A 22770-nucleotide genomic window follows, 5' to 3' on the forward strand; every position below is an offset into this window, starting at 1 on the left:
ATGCTCTACAATTTATAAAAGTGTCAATGAGGGTTGTGGGACCTCTGGTTCACAGAGCCTTTGGATCCAGCCTTCAGCCTCTACTGCTCAGCCTTCCCCCACACTGATCCATGCAGCGATGAAGCTTAGAAAGAAGAGTATCATTCATGCAGTTTTTCCTGACCTTAATTGCCCCTTGAGAAGGACAATTTTTGGAGGGGGGGAAGACAGCTGAGAAGGGGAAGGTCAACCCTCCCCACCCCCCTACCCCCAAAATTGGGGGTGCAGCCTAACTGCCAAACAGAGGGAGAAAAAAGCAGATGGTTTAAATGACAGTGTGTGGATCATCTGCATGTGGCCTCATCCACTTTTGGCTTTGGACCTGCCTGTCACTGGTATGTATCCCCCAGAAGCTTACCCATAAAGAAATGCATCCCTTGAGCCAAAAAAGGTCCAAAAAAGGCCAAATCCATTTCAGATAACTTCTTTGGGGCTGCATTCTAGTGGGTGAATGGGGCCAAAGGGAAAAGGGCGGGGCCAAAATTACCAGCATATTGTAGCTTAAACCTCTTACTGCCAGTAACTAAGCCTTAGGAGAGGCATTTAACTCTTGTAGAATAAGGGAAAAAACTGCATAAAAGCTAGGAAACCACCGAGTTATCAATGTTCGGGGGAAAGGGAGTGGGGCTAGAGGAAGAGAGTGTGGCCCTCTGGGGAACCCCGGAGGGCCAGACTGGGACCCCAGGATGGCCAGATTTGGCCCCGGGCCTAATATTCTGAACCCCTGGTCTAGATTGTTGAGGTGTAACTATATTTAAATGCTGAACTTTTCAATCACTGGTAAAAAAGTTATATAACAGATATGAATTTGGTGCATTTTTGCCAAAAGAAAGTACTTGGAGAACAAAAGTTGCTAAGTATGCAAAAGAATAGAAGAATATGTATAGACATTTTAATACTGTCTCACTGTACAGCAGGGACTGTGTGGCCCTCCAGATGTTGGGCCTGCAATTCCCATCAGCCCTAGCCAACATAACTAATGGTGAGGGATGATGCGAATTGCAGTCCAACAACATCTGGAGACTCGCACATTCCCCCTCCCTGTTGTACAGGATCACCAAGACAGCCAGTGTGATATACTGGGTAGAATGTTGGATTTAAACTGGGGAGACCTGGGTTTAAATTTAAACTCAGCTACAAAGCTTAAGAATTAAACAAGTATCTCCACAGAATAACTGGACAAGTTTCATTACAACTAACCGTCAAGGGTTGCCAATTACAGAAAACTGCACTGGATTTCATTACTCACCAGCAATGCTTTTACATTTTTGAAATATAGCCTGATGATGTTGAATAGGTAAATGGAATGAGTTGCTCAGATCCTCCAGGTCTTGATTTCCTGCCATTTTGATGAACTCAACAGCTGCTTGCAGGACTCTGAACTGCAAAGCAACTGCCATATCTGAAAGCAATAGAGATCAAATGAAAAAGCAAAACACTTTCTTCAAACTGTTCCATAGATGAAACAATTCAAATAAAGTTACTTTCCTGTGCATCACAAAGGAATTTGGGACTTACTCTGTGTTCTTTCCTTCTTGCTCTTCTGAAGATGTCCAAGTAAGACCATGAGATCTTCAATGATCCGAAAATACTGGGAACCTGAACTGCTGCAGGAATGGATTGTCACTGCTACAAGTAATTGCTGTATATCACACAGAAGGAGCCTGTAGTCATCTGAGAGGATGCTGCAGAGAAAGTGAAATGAGTTATTCAAATTCCAGTACTAACTGACTCACCTCTAGCCCATTCCCAGTACTTCTTGGCAATTCCTAACATTTCCCTTCCACCCCTCGATTTATACACCTAACACGGGCTGTAACATTACAGAAAGAGTTCACAAAAACATAGTCCATCTATGTCCTGCCTAGTACGCTGAATATGTCCTGCCTAGCGACTATGACACTGTCCTGCTTTATCATTGTCTTTGCTGTAATGGTTTCAATTATTTTATATTGTTTTTATATTTTATTATATATGCATTTAGTGTGAACCACTTAGACAGTTCATTATATTAAGTGATAAATAAATAAATAAATAAATAAATTTCCATAGTTGCATTCAAAGCTAAAGAAGTGGAACATGGTAAGCAAGCACCACCACTCTGTCAGAAGAGCCTCCATTAAGATAATCAGAAGAACCATGCTGGATCAGACCAAGGGTCTATCTAGTCCAGCATTCTGTTCACACAGTGGCCAACCACCTGTCAACCAGGAACCCATAAGCGGGGCATGAGCACAACAGCACCCCAGCAACTGGTGTACATAGGCTCACTCCCTCTGGTACTGGAGGTAGCACATAGCCATCAAGACTAGTAGCCATGGATAGCCTTTTCCTCCAGCAATTTGTCCAACCCCCTTTTAAAGCCATCCAAATTGGCGGCCATCACTACATCTTGTGGTAGCGAATTCCATAGTTTAACTATGCGCTGTGTGAAGAAGTGCTTCCTTTTATCTGTCCGGACTCTCCCACCAATCAGCTTCAAGGGATGACCCGAATGGGTTCTAGTATTTTGAGAGAGGGACAAAAATGTCTTCCTATCCACATTCTCCAGACCATGCATAATTTTGTACACCTTTATCATGTCTCCCCTTACCATCCTTTTTTCCAAGCTAAACAATCCCAGCTGTTGTAACCTTCTCTGATAGGGGAGATGCTCCAGCCCCTTGATCATGTTAGTTGCCCTTTTCTGCACTTTTTCCAGCTCTACAATATCTTTTTTTTAGGTGTGGTGACCAGAACTGTTCACAGTATTCTAAGTGTGGTCACACCATAGATGTGTATAAGGGCAGTATGATAGTGGCAGTTTTATTCTCAATTCCTTTTCTAATTACACCTAACATGGAGTTTGCCTTTTTTACAGTGGCTGCACACTGGGTTGACATTTTCATTGAGCTGTCTGCCACAATCCCAAGATCTCTTCCTTAGTCAGTCACCACTAGCTCAGATCCCATTAGGCTATACTTGAAGTTGGGAATTTTTGCCCCAACATGCACCACTTTACACTTGCTTACACCTAATTGCATTTGCCATTTAGATGTTCATTCTCCCAGTTTGGAGAGATCCTTTTGAAGCTCTTCACAATCCCTTTTTGTTTTAACTACCCTAAATAATTTGGTGTCATCTGCAAACTTGGCTACTTCACTGCTCACTCCTAATTCCAGATCATTTATGAACAGATTTAAAAGCATTGCTCCTAATACAGATCCCTGTGGAACCCCACTATTTACCTCCCTCCATTGGGAGAATTTTCCATTTATTCCTGCTCTCTGCTTTCTGTTCTTTAACCAGTTACTGATCCACGAGGTCTGTCCTCTTATTCCATGACTGCTAAATCTGCTCAGGAATCTTTGGTGAAGGACTTTGTCAAAAGCCCTTTGGAAGTCCAAGTAAACAATGTCTACCGGATCACCCCTGTCTACATGTTTATTGACACCCCTGTCTACATGTTTATTAGATGTTTAATTTATTTATTTTATTGATTAAATTTCTTAATCACCCATCTGGCCAGTCACCCGACCACTCTGGGTGATGTACACCCACTCCCTTTGGAAACTGGGAATTTATTAAACCCATAATTAATTTAAGAATGGGAATATTATTTTACATTCTTATAAAAGTGAAATTTGTATATCAAAATAGCTTCATGTAATTATGAATATAATCGTTCAGTAATTTAAAACATTGTTCTTGTTTTTAAACTGAAAAGGCTGTTATTCCACTTTGAATTAATCTCATCAAAGAACTGGGGACTGATGTGCAACATGCCTCTTAATAAGACTGTGCTAAGGTTTTGCAAATAGGGGGATTTGCTGGACAAAGCTCCTTCAAGAAAACCATGTCCCACATTAAAAAAAGAGAAGAAGTTAGCACATCACAGCAAAGACTAGGTAGAAGTCCTCTCTCTGACATACTTCTCTGTCAGTTACTCATTCCTTCCTAGGGAAGGCAGCCTCCCACTTAAGAATCCAAGAACTAGACTAATCTGAAGCAATTCCAAAATAGTACAAAACTAAATACATCACTTACTCGGCTTCTAATCCATTAAGCGCTGCTAAAGTATTACACAGTGCATATAGCAGGCCATTATCTAGCAGCATGTCTGCCATTTTAGAGCAGGAATTTATGATTTGCAGCAGGAAACAGAAGGAATTATGTAGCAGGATGCTATCGTAGAGGGAGTTCTCTATAAGGCCCAGAACAGGGATCACGCACCATTTTTGAAAAAGTCCAGCACTTTTCACATCTTCTAGATCAAAGCTATAAAAAAAAACTTCAATGAAACTTTAAATATACCACAAAAATAATACACATCTTATTGACGTTGTATATTAGGATTATTAGGAAGAATTACTATTAGCACCTAGATGGAACTTGGATTTACAAGGTCACATGTAGTAATATTAGTTAATTTATAACAAGGCATGTGGATAAATCAAACCTCTAGCACAAAATAGCATTGTAATTAGACACACTGCATTATCCTAAGTACTTAATTTACTAGCTCAGCAAGTCCTAGGATTTAATCATAAGAAGTAATAAATGTAATTCAGATTCTGTATTACAGGACAGAGAAAAATCTTATTAGTACAGGGAGCAAAAATACTAGAACAGGGAGTATGACTGACTGGGGAATTCTGGGAGTTGTAGGACTTTTTTCTGTCTAAACATGCATAGGACTGCACCCTTAATCATCCTCTTGGCTGTGATAAGTGCTACTGCAGCTAGAACCATTAGGAAGATGAAAGCTGATAAATCTTTGCTATAGATAAAATATATTGGCTGTGAACAGAGGCTCTGATATGCAGCACTGAAACAATTAAATCATGGATTATAAACTTTTCTGTTCTCTTTTAATGTCTTAAAAGCCAGAAATGGCCCAATGACACTCCATGAACTCCGCATGCCAGATAAGGAACTAAAGAAACTGTCACATCATTTTAGAGGCTTCTGGGATGACTACTCTTTTCCTGATAGGGGAGGTGGTAGGTACCTGCCAGGTAAAAAGCACCATCTCTCACTATGCTTTTTAACCTGTGAAGAATGACTCCATGATCAAATTCACTCAGGAAAATGCCAGTGATGGAACAAAAAGAGCAAGAAAAAAGTAACAAACTACTTCTTATCTGGCATTTCCCAACTGAAAATTAAAACAGAATTACTCTCATAAAATGAAAGATAAAAATTCAAAACCAGTAGCTATTTTGGAAGTGCTGGCTTACACTTATTTCTAACACAGTAAGTTGCCTACACCATCTTCCTCTATCTTGTCCTAGTAGATGCAAACATTTTTGCTTTGTGATGAGTACATAGGAATAGATTCAGAATTTAGACTTAGCATGTACTCAAGCTCCAGAGCACAGGAGACATCTGTCTTGATAACAATCTATGTTGACTAAGGAGCAAACTAGACAGGACATTAAATGTGTGTAAGCATTTCACTGGTGTAATTTTTATTCTTTAAATAGCAACCATGTGCAGAAGGGACCATTATTGTAGCACAAGGGGCAAGGGGGGCTTTAGTCCTTCCTCCCCAGATGAAAATCACCTCCTTGAAGCTGCTGTTAGCCCTGGGAGGGAAGCTTCTCCTTGAACCTGCTATTAGATTCAAGGAAATGATTTTAACAGGGACTGCAGCAAGGGGAGGGGGGAGGTTAAAGCCACCCCACTCCCTTTGTGCTGCACAATCCTGGTCCCTCCTGCCCACAGCTGCTATTTAAAGAACAAAAATTATACCAGGGAAATGGTTACACACGTTTAATGTCCTATCTAGTTTAAGTGTAAAAGAGTACTCAATTCTGTGCTCATTTGGTTTTCTATGTTATACCAGCACTTAATGTCTAATGCCTGGTGTAGAAGTAACACTACCCCAGCTTAAGGAATCAGGAGCAGGCCAAGGGATCACATCCCTATTTCCCTCCGCTCTCATATGCATGAATGCTCTCCCAACGATTTTCTATCCAGGTTCATTATTATATCTGGCCAATGTTAACATTATCAAAATTAATGAAGGGAATCTGGGTTCTGAAGTGGAATTTAGGAGTGCTCCCCAGTTTTATCTTAACAAGGTTAAAAACAGTCAGGCATGATTATATAACAGAGTAGAGGGGAGCAGCAGGAATTCCAATCCCTTAAGCCCATTTAGAGTTATGTGTAAGAGGGCACTAGGAGAAAGAATTGTTGTTTTCTTCTTCCTAAGCTCAGCAGAGTCTCTTTATACTGAATACGAATCTGAGTCCTATAAGGAGGGGATATACTGTATGCCCAGCTGGAGCATCAGTGTATCAAAAAGAATGAGCGTAATGACTGCATATTCAAGAGCCACAAAAATAAAAGCAGCAAACATCAATGAACTAATTCTCTTTGAGAAGCACTAATGGAATTTCATAGCATCAATTGGTTTATTTTAAGGGCTCTTTCCAGGCAGATGCAGGCACATGAAAACACTTTATATTTGCCTATAGCACAAATTGGCAAATCTTTATTTCAGCTAAAAATAAATGCAACTATGGAGTGAAGGGGTGGGGGGGTGGAGGGGAAGCAGTAGTTACTCTTCATCAAGGCCAACTGGTCGACCAAACAGCATTTCCATAAAGCATTCCATAACTTCCCGAGTTCCTTGGTGAAGATACAACTGGTTAGCTAACAAGGAGAAACCTCGATTTTTCAAGAACTTTTCCTTTTGCTCTCTGGTTGCTCTGTTGAAATATGTGTCCAGGAGCTAAGAGAAGAAAACACGGTTTTAATGTATTTTTATTTTTTAAAGTACTTGTACTAATGAAGAACTGAGGCAGAACATCATAATTATTCGTACATCGTCTGTAAACAGCTTTCAACCATTAGTTAACTTTCACAAGATACTTCATCAAAATGAAGTTTTTTTAAAGTAGGCAACCCCCACCCCCCATACATCTCAAACTGAAGTTTTGCATAGTTCGTTAGTAATATAGGGGGGTTGATTGTTTACTATTAATTACTTTTCTGTTGTAGCCACATTGATTTGTATTCTGAATGTTAAAAACACCTTCTCACAGGTAAGAAAGAAAAAAGAGAAAGGGAGGGGAAACCGTAACACTGCCTACACTAAAGAATAATCCCAACAGCACTTTGAGCTTTGTTTCAGTGGAAGAACTTTAATGATTTAAGAGATATAATTGTAGGTCTGAATGCAAATATAATTAAATACGAAATGTTGACAATGAAAATGTCACTGGGTATCAACATAGTCCCACATTTTATTGACTGAAGAATCTTACAGTGCTTCTCCTATATCTAAATGCTTTCATTGGTTATTATATGGTGGAGTTTTTTTGCATATTCCTAAGAATGTCCTTTTTTGTATGGCGGAAAACAGTTCATGGAAGTGAATTCCACCCCCACCCCCACCCTGTATTTCTCTTGTTAAAGGGCACACAACACAATAGCACAGGCAAATAGGGGCGAGGGGAGGTGTGTAGCTCTGTCCATGATACTTATGCAGCCACAATCCAAACTGCACAAATAGAACTTAACAGGTAAGCTAATCAGGCCAAGGTCTTGCTGAGTGGCTGGGAACTGCATTTTCCTGGTGGGGATGAGGGTGACTGCATTATATCTCTAGAATGCCGGCATCTAGATAGTCCCAGCAATAACTGATTACTGTAAGAACTGTCCTGCTGGGGCAAACTAGGATCCATCTATCCAGCATTCTGTTTTGAACACTGGCCAGTCATTTGCCTCAGAAGCCCTTATGAGCAGGGCCTGAAGTCGAAGGTCATGCCCCGCTTGTGCCTAACATCTAGCAATCAGAGGTATCTGAACATGGAGATTCCATTCAAGAATCATGGCTAATCTTGGTTGATGAATATTTTTCCTAGAACTATCTACATTAGTCGTCACACCATTTCCTGTGGCAGTGACTTCCATATTTTTAAAAGAAATTATACTTATTTCCCCCACTTGCATACTTTCCCATCCAAGTAATAAGAGGCCCAGCTTTAACAATGAGCTTTAACAATGTTGTAACATCGAGTGCTTCCAGGCCACTGGGCTTCATCTATTTCATCAGATGTGTGAAGAAATACTACCTTTTTTTGTTCTGCACCTAGAAGAGTAGGTAGAATTTGTGATCCCTCATTTCTAGTATTATGGGGATGGGAGAAAGATCATCAGGAAAGGCCATTAGTTAAAACCTGAGTTACAACTCACAAGATAGTTCATACATTCTCTCTCTCTCTCTCTCTCTCTCTCTCTCTCACACACACACACACACACACACACATGCATGCACACAAACACTTTTTTCCTACTTTAATGACTCCTTGTTGTATGAGAGCAGATGGATGGTTCACAAGAACTATGAGAACATCTGGCTGAATAAGCTTGTCCATCACAATTGGAAGCATGACATCCGGCAAGATTAAAAGAACTCTACGCAAAAGTTGATAAAGACCACAGCATACAAGTACAAGACAGTCTTCTGTTGATCTGATGGGAAGAAGAGAGTGTATTACTAGGATGATCTATATTTGTACTGTTATATAGTAGTAGGAGACTGCATCCATCAGACAGATTTGGAGGGGCGGGGGAATCCAACAAGAAGAATAGTAAACTGGCAAAATGCCATTTCCCCCATACTTCTACCATGACTCTACTCCATCATTCTTTCAATTTCTTATTTCCATCCAGATGGGAGAAAGGGATCCATGTTTACTGTAAAAATGCTTAGATATTTCTGCTAAGTTAATAGCTCCAGTATTTCTATAACTTTTCAAAAGAAGTGTGGTCCAAAAGGAAAGTTCCCATAGTCAGTTTTGGTATGCAACCACATGGAGAAATGTATCTTGACGACTGGCAGTACAAAGATACGTTCTGTTGCAGTTACTGGAACAAGTGTGACTGCAGAAAGTAGCACTGCAAGTGAAGAAATTGCTCCTGAGTGTACATGCATACAGACAGTTAGTATATTTCTCTACATGATTGCATTTTCAGGGGCAGAGCTGAAAAATTATCATATGAACCATCCCCTAAAACAGGAATGGAGAATCTCCAGCCTGTACGACCTCAGCTAAGCCCCCCCCCCCTCCCCAAGCAGGACTCCTTCAGGGATAGCAAGGAGAGGAATTGCTGGTATTTCCAATCACTGATCGGGATTCCACTGCATGCCGCTCACCCTCCCAAATGGGAGCATGAGCGGCACATGAAGTGCTTTGCTTGTCCTGCATCCTCCGCAAAAGCCAAGTGTGAGAAGTATTTGGTTGAATGACAAAATGCCTCAAATCTACATACCTATCAGCAGTGCTTTCAGATTCTTGAGGAGCCTGTTCACTAGCTGAAGAAAAGGCAAGATGTTCCCAGTCTTCAGAAGGCAAACTTTTCTCAGCCAGGCTCGGCCAACGAGCAATAGCGGATCCACCGTGAACAGAAAAGGCTAATCCCAAGCCTGGGAAATTGCTGTGACTTTTCTGAAAGGGAGACAATCCCTTCAGATTGTCAGGACGCCTCAGGGGTGATTCAGGAGCAATGCCATCTTCACTAGGTTTCCCTCCTGCGCTTGCTTCTTGGATCTCAGAGGTCTTGTCTAACATTTCCACATCTTCCTTTGATCTATCTAATGTCTCAGCAGAAGTTAGCCCTTCCAAATCCACAACTGTCTTTGCAGACTCACAACTACTGATTAAATGCTCCTCCTGAAACCTTTTAAATGCCTCCAAGCTCTTTACACAATTATTTTTCTGCAGTGGCTCAACGAAGTCAGTCTCTCTAGCTACATACAAGTTCTCAAAACTCCTGCCCACATTCCTACAGAATCCTTTTCGATGCACTCGTGGAGAGGAAGTAGGAGATGCTGGCAGGCTTTTACACAGCCGTTCAGGTGCTTGAGGGACTGGTGTCTGCGATTCGCTTACTTCAGATGAATCATTTCCTGAGAAAACAAATATAGCAGATGCTTTTCTCATTTCTTAAACTGGCCCATAATGAAAATTATTATTATGACATGAACATATCTACTTTCACTATTCCTGCACTACACCTGCAAACTGCTTCTGGAAGAAATCTAAGAGTGTTCTGACTTTGTCCATTATTAGGTTCACTTCCACACATTCGGCTTTGCTCTCTTCCTTGTCAACAACCAATTTCTCTCTCAGTAATGCCCTTAGACTAGAAAGTTCACCATCACTTCAATTTAACTGAAATGAGTATGACAACTGAACCAAAATGGCCTATCACATACTAGGAGGAACTACATGTTCTACTTCAGCCACGACTCTCTAAAGCCTAGCCACTGAATCTGCTATTCCAACTGAGACCAGGGATATTGTTTCCAGGAATTACTTCAAGGCAAATACGAATATCCATCAGTCAACACAAGTATTGCATCAGGATGGGAAAATGAAGCAACACTCCAACAAATACCAACATTATGGGATAGAACAAACTGGTATTCTGGAGCATAGAAAGATTCAGCAATCTGAATTGCTGAATCTTTCTATGCAGGCAGGAGCACTTGGCCCTTCCCTCACCCACAGGCTGTCTTCCAAAACTCCACACTTCCAGATGCTTTCCCCTCAACCCATCATCCCATCACAAACATGAAGCTGACCCTATAGTCTGCAAGTCACCCTAATTCAGCCTTCCCAAACCTGGTACCCTCCAGAGGTTTTGGACTTCACCTGCCATCAGCTCCAGCTAGCATGGCCAATGGTCAGGAATCCTGGGGGTTGTAGTGTCGAACATCAGGAGGGCACCAGGTTGGGGAAGACTGCAGGCCTAGTCCCTCAATAGTTCAGAGTACATGAAGCAAGATGGATGATCCTTAAAGAACAGGTTAATAGTGCCCCAGACAGCTGTTTGGGACCCACTATGTTGCAAGCGCACAGGCACTTCTGAAACAGCTTTGCCTCCAAGCTTGCATTGCCTCTTTGCAGAGGAGACAGGGACAGAAACAACGTAAGACATGACCACCACAGCAGATAGAAAAGGGAAAGGGAAGCCCTTGCCTTCAGCTGCTTCCCAGTGAACACACACTCTACCCCACCCCCAATACATTTCCACGAAATGTTGAAGATTTTCACTTGTACAGATACAATCCACTAAGTCTTTGTGCGGTAGCAACACGTGCTTTAAGATGTGCATGCACAGTTCTGTGTTCTTTCGTCTGCTAACTAACTTGCACACTCTCCACTTAAGGGGCTAACAACATGCTGCATGCAAACATGTGTAATGGAGTTTCAATGCTATTTTTTTTAAAAAACAGCAGTTGGATGTGTATGTGCATGACGAAGTGGCCAGGGGGAAGAGGCGCTTAAGCTTTTTCTGCCACTGTTTCAGTTTCTCCACTACAAACAGCTCCTAAAGTGGTGTTCTTTTCCACTTGTAGGATCCAAACGCAGATAAACAGGCATTCTGAATCTGGATGAGAGAACTAACTTGAGAAAGGGGGGGAGGGGCTGTTGCAGCTCTATTATAAGTATTTGTACATAATATATACTTAGCCCCTAAATCAGAGACTCTAGAAGCATAAATCAGGGCTTTTACATAAGGCTGGAAAAATCTAAAAAAGGACTGTGGTTCTAACGTTTACCTTTAACAAGTTGCTGGAGAGCATTCCTTCCTCGTTAAACTTTCTTGCTGCACAATAATTAATTTCAACTAAATATAGGCTGTTAATTGGTTTAGCAACAAAGTGTTCATACAAGTACAGCATTTCACAACATGCCTCCAAGTAAAAGGGATGCCACACATGTCTTCGGAGTCATACTTCAATCCACTAGGCTGATTGAAAAAATCAGCTGAAATTATTTTCATTTCAAATTTTCAGAAAAAAAATCCACTGAAAAAATATTTCAGAATTGCTAAATACAAAATGTGTTGGTCATGGACATATCATATGTGTGGTGTAGTGGTGAAAGTGTTGGACTGGGAGCTGGGAGATCCGGGTTCTAGTCCCCACTCAGCCATGGAAGCTCACTGGGTGACTTTGGGCCAGTCACACACTCTCAGCCCAACCTACCTCACAGGGTTGTTGTTGTGAGGATAAAATGGAGAGGAGGAAGAAGATAATGTAAGCCGCCTTGGGTTCCTTGCAAGAGGAAAAAAGGCGGGATATAAATGCAATAAATAAATAAAATAAATATCATATCGGTGTCATTTCAAATATAATTTGAAATTTCAACAAGATGAGAATTGGAAGTCAAATATCTTTTTGAAGTTTTCTAAATTGCACATGCTTACTTATCAGTCTTTCAGGTATGCACATGCCTCATTCACACCCCTGCTTTCAATTTAATCCAGTCCTTACAAGCGCAACATAAGGGAATATTGTATATTTCTGCACTGATGTTAAAAGTGCTTACACTTCCTATAGGCTATCCTCATTTGCATCTGGTGCTACACATTAGTAAGAGCCTTGTCATTGCTGCTCCCAAGGCTGGATCCACATACTGTTAGAAGGTCAACTGCAATGTCAGCTGCAGAAATGGAGAACTTGCAAGGTATGCCTTACTCAACAATACTTTCTTAAGGTGAGCCAGGAACCTATTTCTACTTGTGCCAGCCTAGATCAGTTTTGCTCTTCCCCCTTGACGTTTCTATGTTCAGTTCTCCAATTTGGGAACTTTAGATCATGTGCCAATGTTTAACCCATTTGGGCCCTTATTAAGAATGTATACTGATGACTTACCTTCTTGTTGTGCAGCAGAAAATCCAGTTGGACTTGTAATTGCCAAAGTTGGGCTGTCAATAGATTTTCCACCGCTACTGGAATTTCTCAAATACATGATTGATTGAACCTTCTCTTGAAAAATGTTGCCCTCTAGAAAGAGCAAACAAGATAAGTTAACTCAGAAGATTTCACTCTTAGCAACAAAATTAAACACACATAAGTGGAGACTATGAACTCTGCTTTTTATTCAGGCTTAGCCTGCATTGTAATCCATCAGAACCCCCTGGAACAAACATGTAAAATGTTTTAGGTTACTGGTGACAACTCTTACCATGGGGAAGAATAAAAAAAGATTAGTGGCAATATCTCCAGAGCATTTCTATAGCTAGGGTTTTATCCAACTTCCGTGCATCTTCCCCTGACGGAACAGCATCCATCTGCAGAATGAACTTCCTCTTCCCCTGCAGCCTGCCTCTGGAGCAGATTTGGGGGGTGCGGGGAGAGGAGAGGAATTTCCGTTGCACAAGTGGAAGTCTGCTTGCACAACATGGGATATCAATCTTATTTTTCATTTCCTGATTGAGATTAAACAAAATATTTTATCTACCTATGTGAAGGGAAAAGTAGAAGTCTCTGGGATTGTGACAAACATATGTATTAGTAGGAGGGTGAACAGCTAGGAGGAAATTGAAGATCAATGTCAACAATTCCAGATCTGGTGGGGATCCAAGCACTTCTTCAATTATTTTCACAAATGACGTGCAAACTTCTGTAGGCATAGATGTGAGATGTTCTTCTTTGTGCTCCTAGAAGACAAATATAAAGGCAAGTAACTAAAAAATAGAGTCCTACAAAATTACTACTTCATTCTATGTACTATTTAAGACGTACACAGAATTTTTGGGGGGAAGTATCTGTAAGTAATTAAACTGGAATCCCAATCCTAAATGCTTATGGCATCAAGTGACAATGCCACAAAAGTGGTCCTGAAAACACCAGCATCATAGTTTGCAGCAATACACAGCTAAGCTCCATCCTAAGGAATGTTTTTTGTTTTGTTTTTGCTGTTCCACCAAAACCTGGGATTGAGAAATTTTGTTACTGAACCTCATAAACGTATCTACTAACTCATATTCTGATGTTAGTGGGCATCTATGGAGCACATTCTAATATGGGCATGAAGGACCTATGGAGCAGAAAAATTAGAAGCCCTATAAAGACTGTCCTTCTCACATAGTTTTGGGTGTAGTACTATTAGCAATGACTGCGTTCACACATAATGCTAAGCAGACATGGTTTATGTTAACCGTGGTTTGTTGCTTTAGCTATGTATCATCTTGCAGACAAGCAAACAAATCACAGCTTGTTTTTCCTATTTCTGGTTTGCTTCTCTGTCACCCATTTTGCCAATCTTCAGAGTGGTTTCGTTGTCAGGCTGCACTTGCTGGGTGCTCTGTTTCAGCAATGCAAACAAGCCAGGGATAAGCCACAGTTCCTGGGTTAGTCATCGTGACAAGCTATGGCTTAAACAACCCAGACTTCATAAACCAACAACAAACTGTGAGTACTATTTGTGGTTCATAGCTTCATAGACAAACCATGGTTTGTCTGCAGGGTAGGTTCAGATACAACAAGCACTATTTCAACAAATAACACCACGGGGCTTAGTGTTATGTGCAAACCAGGCCAATGGCATTTACAAGTCAGACTGAAAGCCACATCATAAATAGGTTGGCATCATCAGCGGGTGCTGAAAGAGAAGGATGGTTTTCATTATTCGACAGCTTCTGTTTGATCTTATGTTCATGATAACCACTACTTGCAATACCTTTATAAAGAGGGCTGGAAAAAGTGGGAGAGCATGACACCTGGAAAAGTAAAATCAAAGGCTGTGAAATCATGTACACATTTGCTCTTATAAGTCAAGAACCTATTACGATCCAAACTATAGTTATGGTTCACTACCTGCAGAACCTGACATGTCCTCAGGAAATGATGCACAACTCGAGCTTTCAGAAGTTGCTTAATGTTGAACATCTGTTGCCAATGATTATCTTGGATGAGTATTTCTAGAGCTGATAAGAGTGTTTCCCAAACACCTTGCTGCAAGAAACCAAAACAGCAATAGCCTTAGCATACTAAAAAATCACAACAAATGTAGAAGCAAGTGACCATAAAAACTGTATTAACAAGGCAAGTAGGATGAAAAAATGGCCAGTAACACAACCCAAAAGCATTGAAACAAGATTCTTCAGCTGTTAGTGATATCAGGGGAAAGCAAGCTGTAGTAGCACATGCATGCGAGATTCATAATTTACTCCTAAACTGCAGCAAAATATTTTGCTGGGCTGCAGTCCAAAGTGTTATTAACATTTGGACTTGAATTCAGATCTGAAAAGTATTAAGGACCAGAATTTTATAACTACACCCTTCAGTCTAGTTGATGCAGCTTCAGTGATGAAACTTTCCTAATAAATGTTAAGAGTTATGAAAACATTCAGAAGATTTTTATTTAATGTTTTTTGCACTTTAGGAATATGCACAGGTGGAGAACATACCCTTTGACGCCAGCCCCTGTTCTCTTCACAAATTAGGGATAGGACGTTGAGTAAGCACTCCTCCTGGCAGTGTAGAATTTGGTGCCCAAGTTGTTGACTGGGACTAGGTGATGTGAACCAGTTCTGGCTTACCTGCACCTGTTGTCAATTTGTTTCCAGACCAAATTCAAAGTGCTGGTTTTAACCTATAAAGTCCTACATGGCCTGGAACCCCCAGTACCTCAAGGACCGCCTCTCACCATATGAACCTAACCTAACTTCTCTGTGTGCCCAGGGGGTGTCAGTTCAGGAACAGGCCTTTTCTGTGATAGCCCCATTTTCATGGAATGCTCTCCCTAAGGAAGCTTACCAGGCACTGTCACAGTTATCTTTACGGTGCCAGGCAAAGAACTACTTATTTTCTCAGGCATTTGGACATCAGTTATGGGCCAATCGTTGTGGGCTGCTTTCCTGGTGTTCATTCTAGGCTGTGAGCAGAGGAAGATTTTGTGTATTCATAGATTAACAATTTTCATATTGTATTGTTTTTAGATTACGTTTTTATGGTATTTACTTGTATTTGAGTGACTGTGATGATTAAGGTTTATACTGATTGGTGGATTCTTTTCTGTTATATTAATCATGGATTTCTCTATTGTGTGTATAAGATGCTTTGAGACTACTTTTTGTGTTGGGAAGCAGTGCATAAATTTAATAAGTAATCATCACCATCATAATCATCTACTTGATTACATATATTGTTACTGGTATAGCAATTAAACAATTTACACAACCAATATAATTTGTGGTCAACAACACTGGAGAAATTCAACCACATATATGCAGGTATAGATTGACCAAAGGAAACTTTTGTCAGGAAAGTGTGGAGAGATGTGGCCGACAGACTTAATTTTTTAATTTTTAATTATTTATAATTAATTAAAAAATAAAAAAGAAGAATAGGAAGAATGAGTTACTACTATTGAGCTATTTATATAGGCACTAGTTCTGCAATTATTTAAAGATCTAAGAAAAATCAAATCCTTACTTTATAAAAGGGGAAATATTTGGCTAGACTGGAAATGCACATCATTTTGTGAAGACAAAATACAAGTACAAAATAGATGCATTCTCCCCAGTTTCATAAGGAAAAAACAACAGTAAGTTATGCATAACATGCTCCCTAAAGAGGCTCTGCATAGAAGGGGCTGATTTTACTCCTCCTTGCCCTTTGTCTGCTGCTAATAGGAAAGCAAAATCAAAGACAGCTTCCCCCACTCTCCAAACACACACAGGTGCTATTTCTATGGGTGAGGCGATGAATAATCTCAGCCTAGCCCTCGATTTCCCACATGATCAGCTTGCTGACTCCTCACAAGCCAATAAGTGGCCCACTTGCATACATAGCTAATTCCTGCTCCTTACAAACACAGTAAGCCTATGAGGGCCTGGATACCCCTACAGAAGGAGCTGAGGGCCTCGATATGCTGTGCTGTGAGCTGGTGTACTGCTGTAAGCCCAGTACAGCAAAAGGCTCTATACCAGCCTTCTTCAACCTGGTGCTTTCCAGATTTGTTACACTACCATTCCCATTATCCCCAGCTGGAATGATATATCACCTGGGATTTCGACCATATCTTCCAATCAAGTAGCAGCTCCTCCAACAATTTAACATCTTGGATTACTGCTCTAGACTCAGCATCGAGTATGAATTGTCCATTCTCATTTAGATGAATCATCTTCTCACTGCAGCATCCTTCAAGGAGAGTCTTTCAAAGGGGAACAAAATATTTAGTGTTGACAATAATGCTATCAATGACTCTCACACCCTACTACAGTCCAATACTACATCAGCACTAAAATGTCCTTCCAAATTCCATCAAGCTTGCACATTAGCTATAGTTGGCCACTTATCTGCAACTAGCATCCTACTTTTAGCTCCAAATTCTATAGGAATTGTTTGTTTAGTTTGGCTGTGACTATTTATTCTACTTATCTTGCAACACACTGACCAGTGTTCAGAGCACTCTCAAAAAACAAAACAACAAAGAGTCTTGTGGCACCTTAAAGACTAACAAATTTACCCTTCTGGAAATTGTTATATTAGAAAAATTGTGAACATTTCTACTTCTCAATTAGGATCTCCATTTTACATTTTAAAGGATCACCACTGATTTTTGTTATAAACAAACAAAACACATTTCCAGCATGATTACTTCTTCTGAAGAAAATATTACTTACAGACTTACTTCTGAGTTTACTCCTAAATACATGGACTGCAGCCTTATTTTCTGCTTCCACACAAACCCTCCCCTGCCCTTTATTTCGATAATTTCTGGTCTAACAGTACAGGATCAAGTCAAATATTTCACAATTTTGTAAAACACCCAGACAGCTTCAGCTATGGGACAGTATAGAAATATAATGAATGAATGGATGGATGAAATACTATAGCGGCTCTATTCTACTTCACAGTGGTGATGGCTTGGGTAAATGATCTATAACTTCAACGATATTGATTAACTAAAGAGAGTCTGAAGGAGATTAATGAATAGGATAAAAGCTGGAATGCAACACCAATTAGGAGAGGAACACACAACGTTACGGGGAGAAAAGTGATTTGAAGGACCGATAACAGTTTCAAGCCATGTATACGGGCACCTAAAAATCTGGTCTAAAGGCAAGGAGAAAGGATGGAATTCAAGTTTATATTTGTAACCTAAGTACTATGATCAGATCAGGCCCAGCCCAAAATATTTTGCTGTCTGAGGAAGAGCAACAAATGCACCCCATCTTTCGCTCAAGTCAAGGTGCATGATACCCAAGGGCAGCCATGTTATTTTGCCACTTGAAGCAGAAAATCCCACAAGCACCTCTTCCCCTCCTGGCAATAAAAATACAACAATAAATTAAATAACTAACAATTGCTTCCATAATACCCAAAAACATCTGCCTGAGGCAGCCACCTCACTCTGCCTAATAGTAGGCCTGGCCCAAATGATCTGAAAAATTCTAAGCAGTTTATACCTACTACAGGCTATGGACTATGCATGTTTTTGTTTTAAACTGTTGATACCTGCCCTAAGTGCTTGGAACTGGACAAATTAGAAGTTAACAGACTCTGAAAACTAAATTAACTATCTTGCCAAGATCAGCTACTGAAAACAGAACATTTCAGCAGAGCAACTTACCTGCAAAATGTGAAATCCAATGATACACTTGGGCTTTATCAACACCTGATGAATAATTGCATAATCATTGCAGTTTTCTAACTCCTGTATTCTCTGCTGGTTATGTTTTGTTAAGGCAAGGATAACTTTTAGAGCTAAAGCTTGTATCTCTTCACAGTTACTGATCTCTACAACCTGAAAATAAGTCAATATATTATTTACACGTTGGACAGAGTTGAACTGCATTCTGATTTTCCCTGTACCATATGGCTTATCTTATCAGCTGGAAACATGGGGAGCTACTTCACCAGTAACCACCTGATCTCTATTAGTGGCACATTTCTGGCTGTACTGCATGGGTAGATTTGTGAGGTGACACTGGACCACATGCAGCTCTGTCTTGAAACAAGGCATTGGATATATTATTAACAACAACTTATATAGCACTTTAGAGTGTTCAAAGTGCTTTGTGCACATTCTAATCAGGTACCCCTAAATTTATAGGTCAACCTCTTAGCTACTACACTGTAAAAGCTCTTCTTTTTTTACTCCATTTCTATGGGTGATTTTGCACCATTTAGCATGAAATTACCATGCTTCTTTCTTTCTCTTTTTACAGGGCATCCGCACAATGCAACCACCCAATCATTGTACTCTGTATTTTCCCTGTGGTTCTTCCATCTTTTTTCAGACTGTAAAAAAACCCTGACTTTTGTTTTTAGAATAGAAAAGTAGAGCAATCTCTAGATGGTCTTAGTGCTACCCTTTAAAGGGACAGTGATGTACCAGACAGCCGAGCCTATTACCACTCAGCACGCCTTCACTATTGCATTTTCAGTGGGCACTGTTTTATCACCATTTGAGTTTTTTAAACTGCTCTTCTAGTTAGCATTAAAATGCTTTTCTGGCTATAACTTTTCAAAAGAGTGAACTTCTAAAATAATGAACCTTTTAAAACATTGGTGAAATGGTGCTTAAATGAATATGTTATAGTGCTATAGCACTGTCATGCTAATTTTTTAGCAAATGTTTAACAATGAGCCCTCATTGACTTTCTAGTCACCTCCATTTTAGCACCTTTCCCACCCACCCCAATTAAGCACTTCTGATCTATACTTCCAAAACAAACTTAGTGTTAAACACTTCTGGGGGAACATTTCCACTTCTGGGGAGTAATGGACAATCATGCTTAAATGAATAAGCACTTAGCACTTATTAAATAATTGACTTCTTTTTTTAAGGATTGCTCAGATTTTTTTAAATGGCCGCTCAGGTGAATTGGAACTTCCCTTTTTGTCATTCATAGCAATTGTGTCATGCTCACTAGTGTGGATGGATCACAGCACGATGTACACAAAAAAACACACAATACTGCTGATAGTGTGGAAAGTCAAGTGCAATGTCATTTGTAGCTTACAGTGGAAGAGCAATGATTAATAAAACTAGGAGTTGCTTGTCTGGAAGCAGCCCATGTTTATGCAACTTTTCCTTTATATTAATGCCTCCCCATATCCCAGCAACCAAAAACCCTGAAAGCCTGTCGTAACAAATGTGCTAATAAGACAGAGCAATTTTCTTGACATCTTACCCTGGCAAAAAGGAAGACAAATGACCCTGTTCCTCCAATCTCATGCAGTATGCCCTGAAGACCTTTGTATTCAGCAGGCTGTAGCATTTTCAGGTAATGTGGATCTGGCAAATTGCTTTGTACCTCTTTTGAACTGAAAGGTCGTTGGGAAGGAATAGTTTTCACTTGACTTTTAAGTCTGATCACTGGCTCATAGATTGTGTAGTGACCAGGACAGCAAGTGGTATAAACAGTAGCAAGGCTTTCCTGAAATATCAAACAACATTTAATGAGCTTGCAGCTCATGCTGAATCCACACTTTTCTATTGAGCTTCTGTTGTGGTAGACAGTACAACAGTTCACCTCTACATGTTTAGTAACATTTCTTAAACTTTGCTGACACTGACCAGTTTTGCAAGTAACAAACCATGGTTTAATTAATCATGTTTTGTTACACGCAAATCCAGAACTATGGGTTAACTATTGGTTGTTAACCACAAACAATCCACAAAGAGAACCCATGGTTTGCTGTTGGGTTGTGAACTGTGGGTTGATTAAACCATGGGTCGCCATTAAGTGCAAACCCAGAATCATGGGTTGTTCACAGGTTGTTTCACCAGACTACAGAGACAGAAGGCAAGAGCAGCCTCTTTACATGGCAGTACTGCAGTGCCATAAAGGCAGGTGGGATACAGGAAAGGAGAGGGTGAAGGAAGAGGGAAACAAACAACCTAGGGATTGAGCAAACAAACAATGGTTTGTTCGATCATTTGCCAGACCAACCCTGGGTAGGACAACAAACCATGGTTTAAATAAATCATGGGTTAGCGTTACGTGCAAACCAGGCCTATGTGTTGAACAATTATCTCAATGGTGTTAAGTTACCAGATGAAGGAGAGACAATCTACAAATTGAAAATGAACTGGGTTAGGAAGAAATACAAGCACCTGAGGGGCACAAAATAAATTGGAATAAATGGAGGGGGGCTTGACTGGAGGTTATATTCACAGCATTTGATTTTGTCATATCTTCCATTTTCCACCTATTCACTTTATTGGACTTCAGATACTTAGTACCAGCAGCGTCAGGAGATCCAAAGTAGAGTAAAGACTGCAATATACATTGTATCTCTTAAATCAGGGCACGATACCAGATGACCTGGACACAAACACTATTTCCAGTACACTGTGGCCACAGACAGTGTGATTACATTTACTTTTGGAGCAAATTAGGTGAGTTAAGCATCAGTGCACAGTCAATATGGAACAGATCCCAAGGCAAGGCAAGGCACAGCACAGATCACACAAGTAAATTCCACAACATCACAGTATCCCACAGCTTTTGCATTCAGACGGAGCCTTAGATTATGAACCACTGGGACAGCAGAAAGTCTTGATATTTGTTACCTGCCCTGAGACCCTGAGACAAAATTAGGCTACACAACTAAAATAAATGCCACCACCAAGCATTATGGCTTAAAAGCATAAACAATTTCTCCTTTAAATTCAAAATATTTAGAGCATTTCAGTTTTAAGCAATTACATAGTTTTACTTTAATTAAAAACGTAGAAGAGTTAACAGGCCTCACGTGTTTCTTCCCCCTCCAGCCCCAGTTGAAGTACTGTAACATACACCGTTCTATTTATCTATCCTCTATTTATCTATCCTCTGTTTAGTCTTATAAATTGCCCCAATAAGTAGGAGTGGGGAAAGAAAAGGGTCAGTATGTGACCTAGTGATAGCAGGGCTACCATAGTTTCATTAGCTGGCTAAGCAGCAAATATTAACAGCAGACTCTTGGCACAAGTACAAAGAATGGTACTTTCTGTGGTAAAACCAAGAATGAGGAGAGAAAAATAGTACACCTTTCTTTATTTTCAACCCTTCAGTAAAAATATAGTAAAATTAAGTCTTAAAATGGAATTAAAGCAAAATCTTTCAGAGTACTTTTAGTGTGACCCATGTCTTATATTTCAATTGTTATTTTTGTTTGCCTAAAATCATTGCTTAGTCCAATTAAGCCATCCTCTTATTAGACATCTTATTTAACATATTTATTTCCTGGCTTTCTGCAATTTAGGTATTCACTGCGGCTTATAAACATGTCTGAATAAAAGCTGTTTACAGTCTCAGCAGGGGCAGACTACCATATGTAGATCTTCTGCCCTAGAACAAAGGAACAAACTCCTGAACTCTATGCCTAATGTCAACTCAGGTTCTGTCAGTCTCTGCTTGTGGAATGGAGCAAAGAACAACCACTCACTGAGATCTCTCCCCACCCCTCCATCCCACCCAAGACCAAACCTGGGGGCAGAGCAGATTATGTCCAAGTCAAAGTCAGGGCTGTCCCTCCCTCAAAGACAATTCTTCCCCACCATCAGCTGACTAGATGACAATTACAATCCTCACAGGAGGGGACTTGTCTTACCATCCCTTCCCTCCAGTATATTTACAGCTTTAGTCCAACACATGCTCTAAACTGGTGGTTCACACTTACTTGTTTTATATTTGCAGTTAAGCAGACACAGAAAGCCAAAATTATCCCAGAATACAGGGCAAAAAATCTATTTTCAGTTTGATGATTACATACTGTACTTGATTCAGCTTCATTTTTCATGGTGCAGAAAGGGCTTAGCGCATCTCTACACCAGCCTAAAATCCCACATTTAAAACAGGGCTTTCTGCTTCTGTTTTAAATGCAGGATCATGACAGACTCCCTTTACATGCGCTTCCTTGCCCCCCCCCCCCTTATCTGAGTCTTCTATATGTTTCATTATACAGCTGCTGTGGTCTAGCTCCTCTTATTGCGAGTTTTC

General features: G+C 40.3%; 1 protein-coding gene across 8 annotated transcripts in view; it reads right to left on the reverse strand.

The window, feature by feature from the left end:
* LYST (lysosomal trafficking regulator) overlaps window positions 1–22770 on the reverse strand; it is a 146388-nt gene that overhangs the window by 65907 nt on the left and 57711 nt on the right. For all 8 annotated transcript variants that reach the window (XR_014786801.1, XR_014786800.1, XM_084828183.1 and 5 more), the window contains exons 16-27: window positions 19975–20220; window positions 18408–18581; window positions 16836–16985; window positions 14645–14782; window positions 13287–13485; window positions 12698–12829; window positions 9304–9940; window positions 8325–8502; window positions 6588–6757; window positions 4066–4296; window positions 1558–1724; window positions 1289–1441 (exon numbers count right to left, since the gene is read on the reverse strand). Coding sequence is in view for 6 of the 8 variants with exons in the window: in XM_084828183.1 (XP_084684309.1) it covers window positions 1289–1441; window positions 1558–1724; window positions 4066–4296; window positions 6588–6757; window positions 8325–8502; window positions 9304–9940; window positions 12698–12829; window positions 13287–13485; window positions 14645–14782; window positions 16836–16985; window positions 18408–18581; window positions 19975–20220 (2575 nt within the window). In the remaining 2 variants the exon portion in view is untranslated. The remainder of the gene's footprint in view (window positions 1–1288; window positions 1442–1557; window positions 1725–4065; window positions 4297–6587; window positions 6758–8324; window positions 8503–9303; window positions 9941–12697; window positions 12830–13286; window positions 13486–14644; window positions 14783–16835; window positions 16986–18407; window positions 18582–19974; window positions 20221–22770) is intronic.

This window comes from Heloderma suspectum, chromosome 1 (assembly GCF_057233095.1).
Source record: "Heloderma suspectum isolate Gila_16-S chromosome 1, 16-S_ref, whole genome shotgun sequence".
Lineage (NCBI taxonomy): Eukaryota > Metazoa > Chordata > Lepidosauria > Squamata > Helodermatidae > Heloderma > Heloderma suspectum.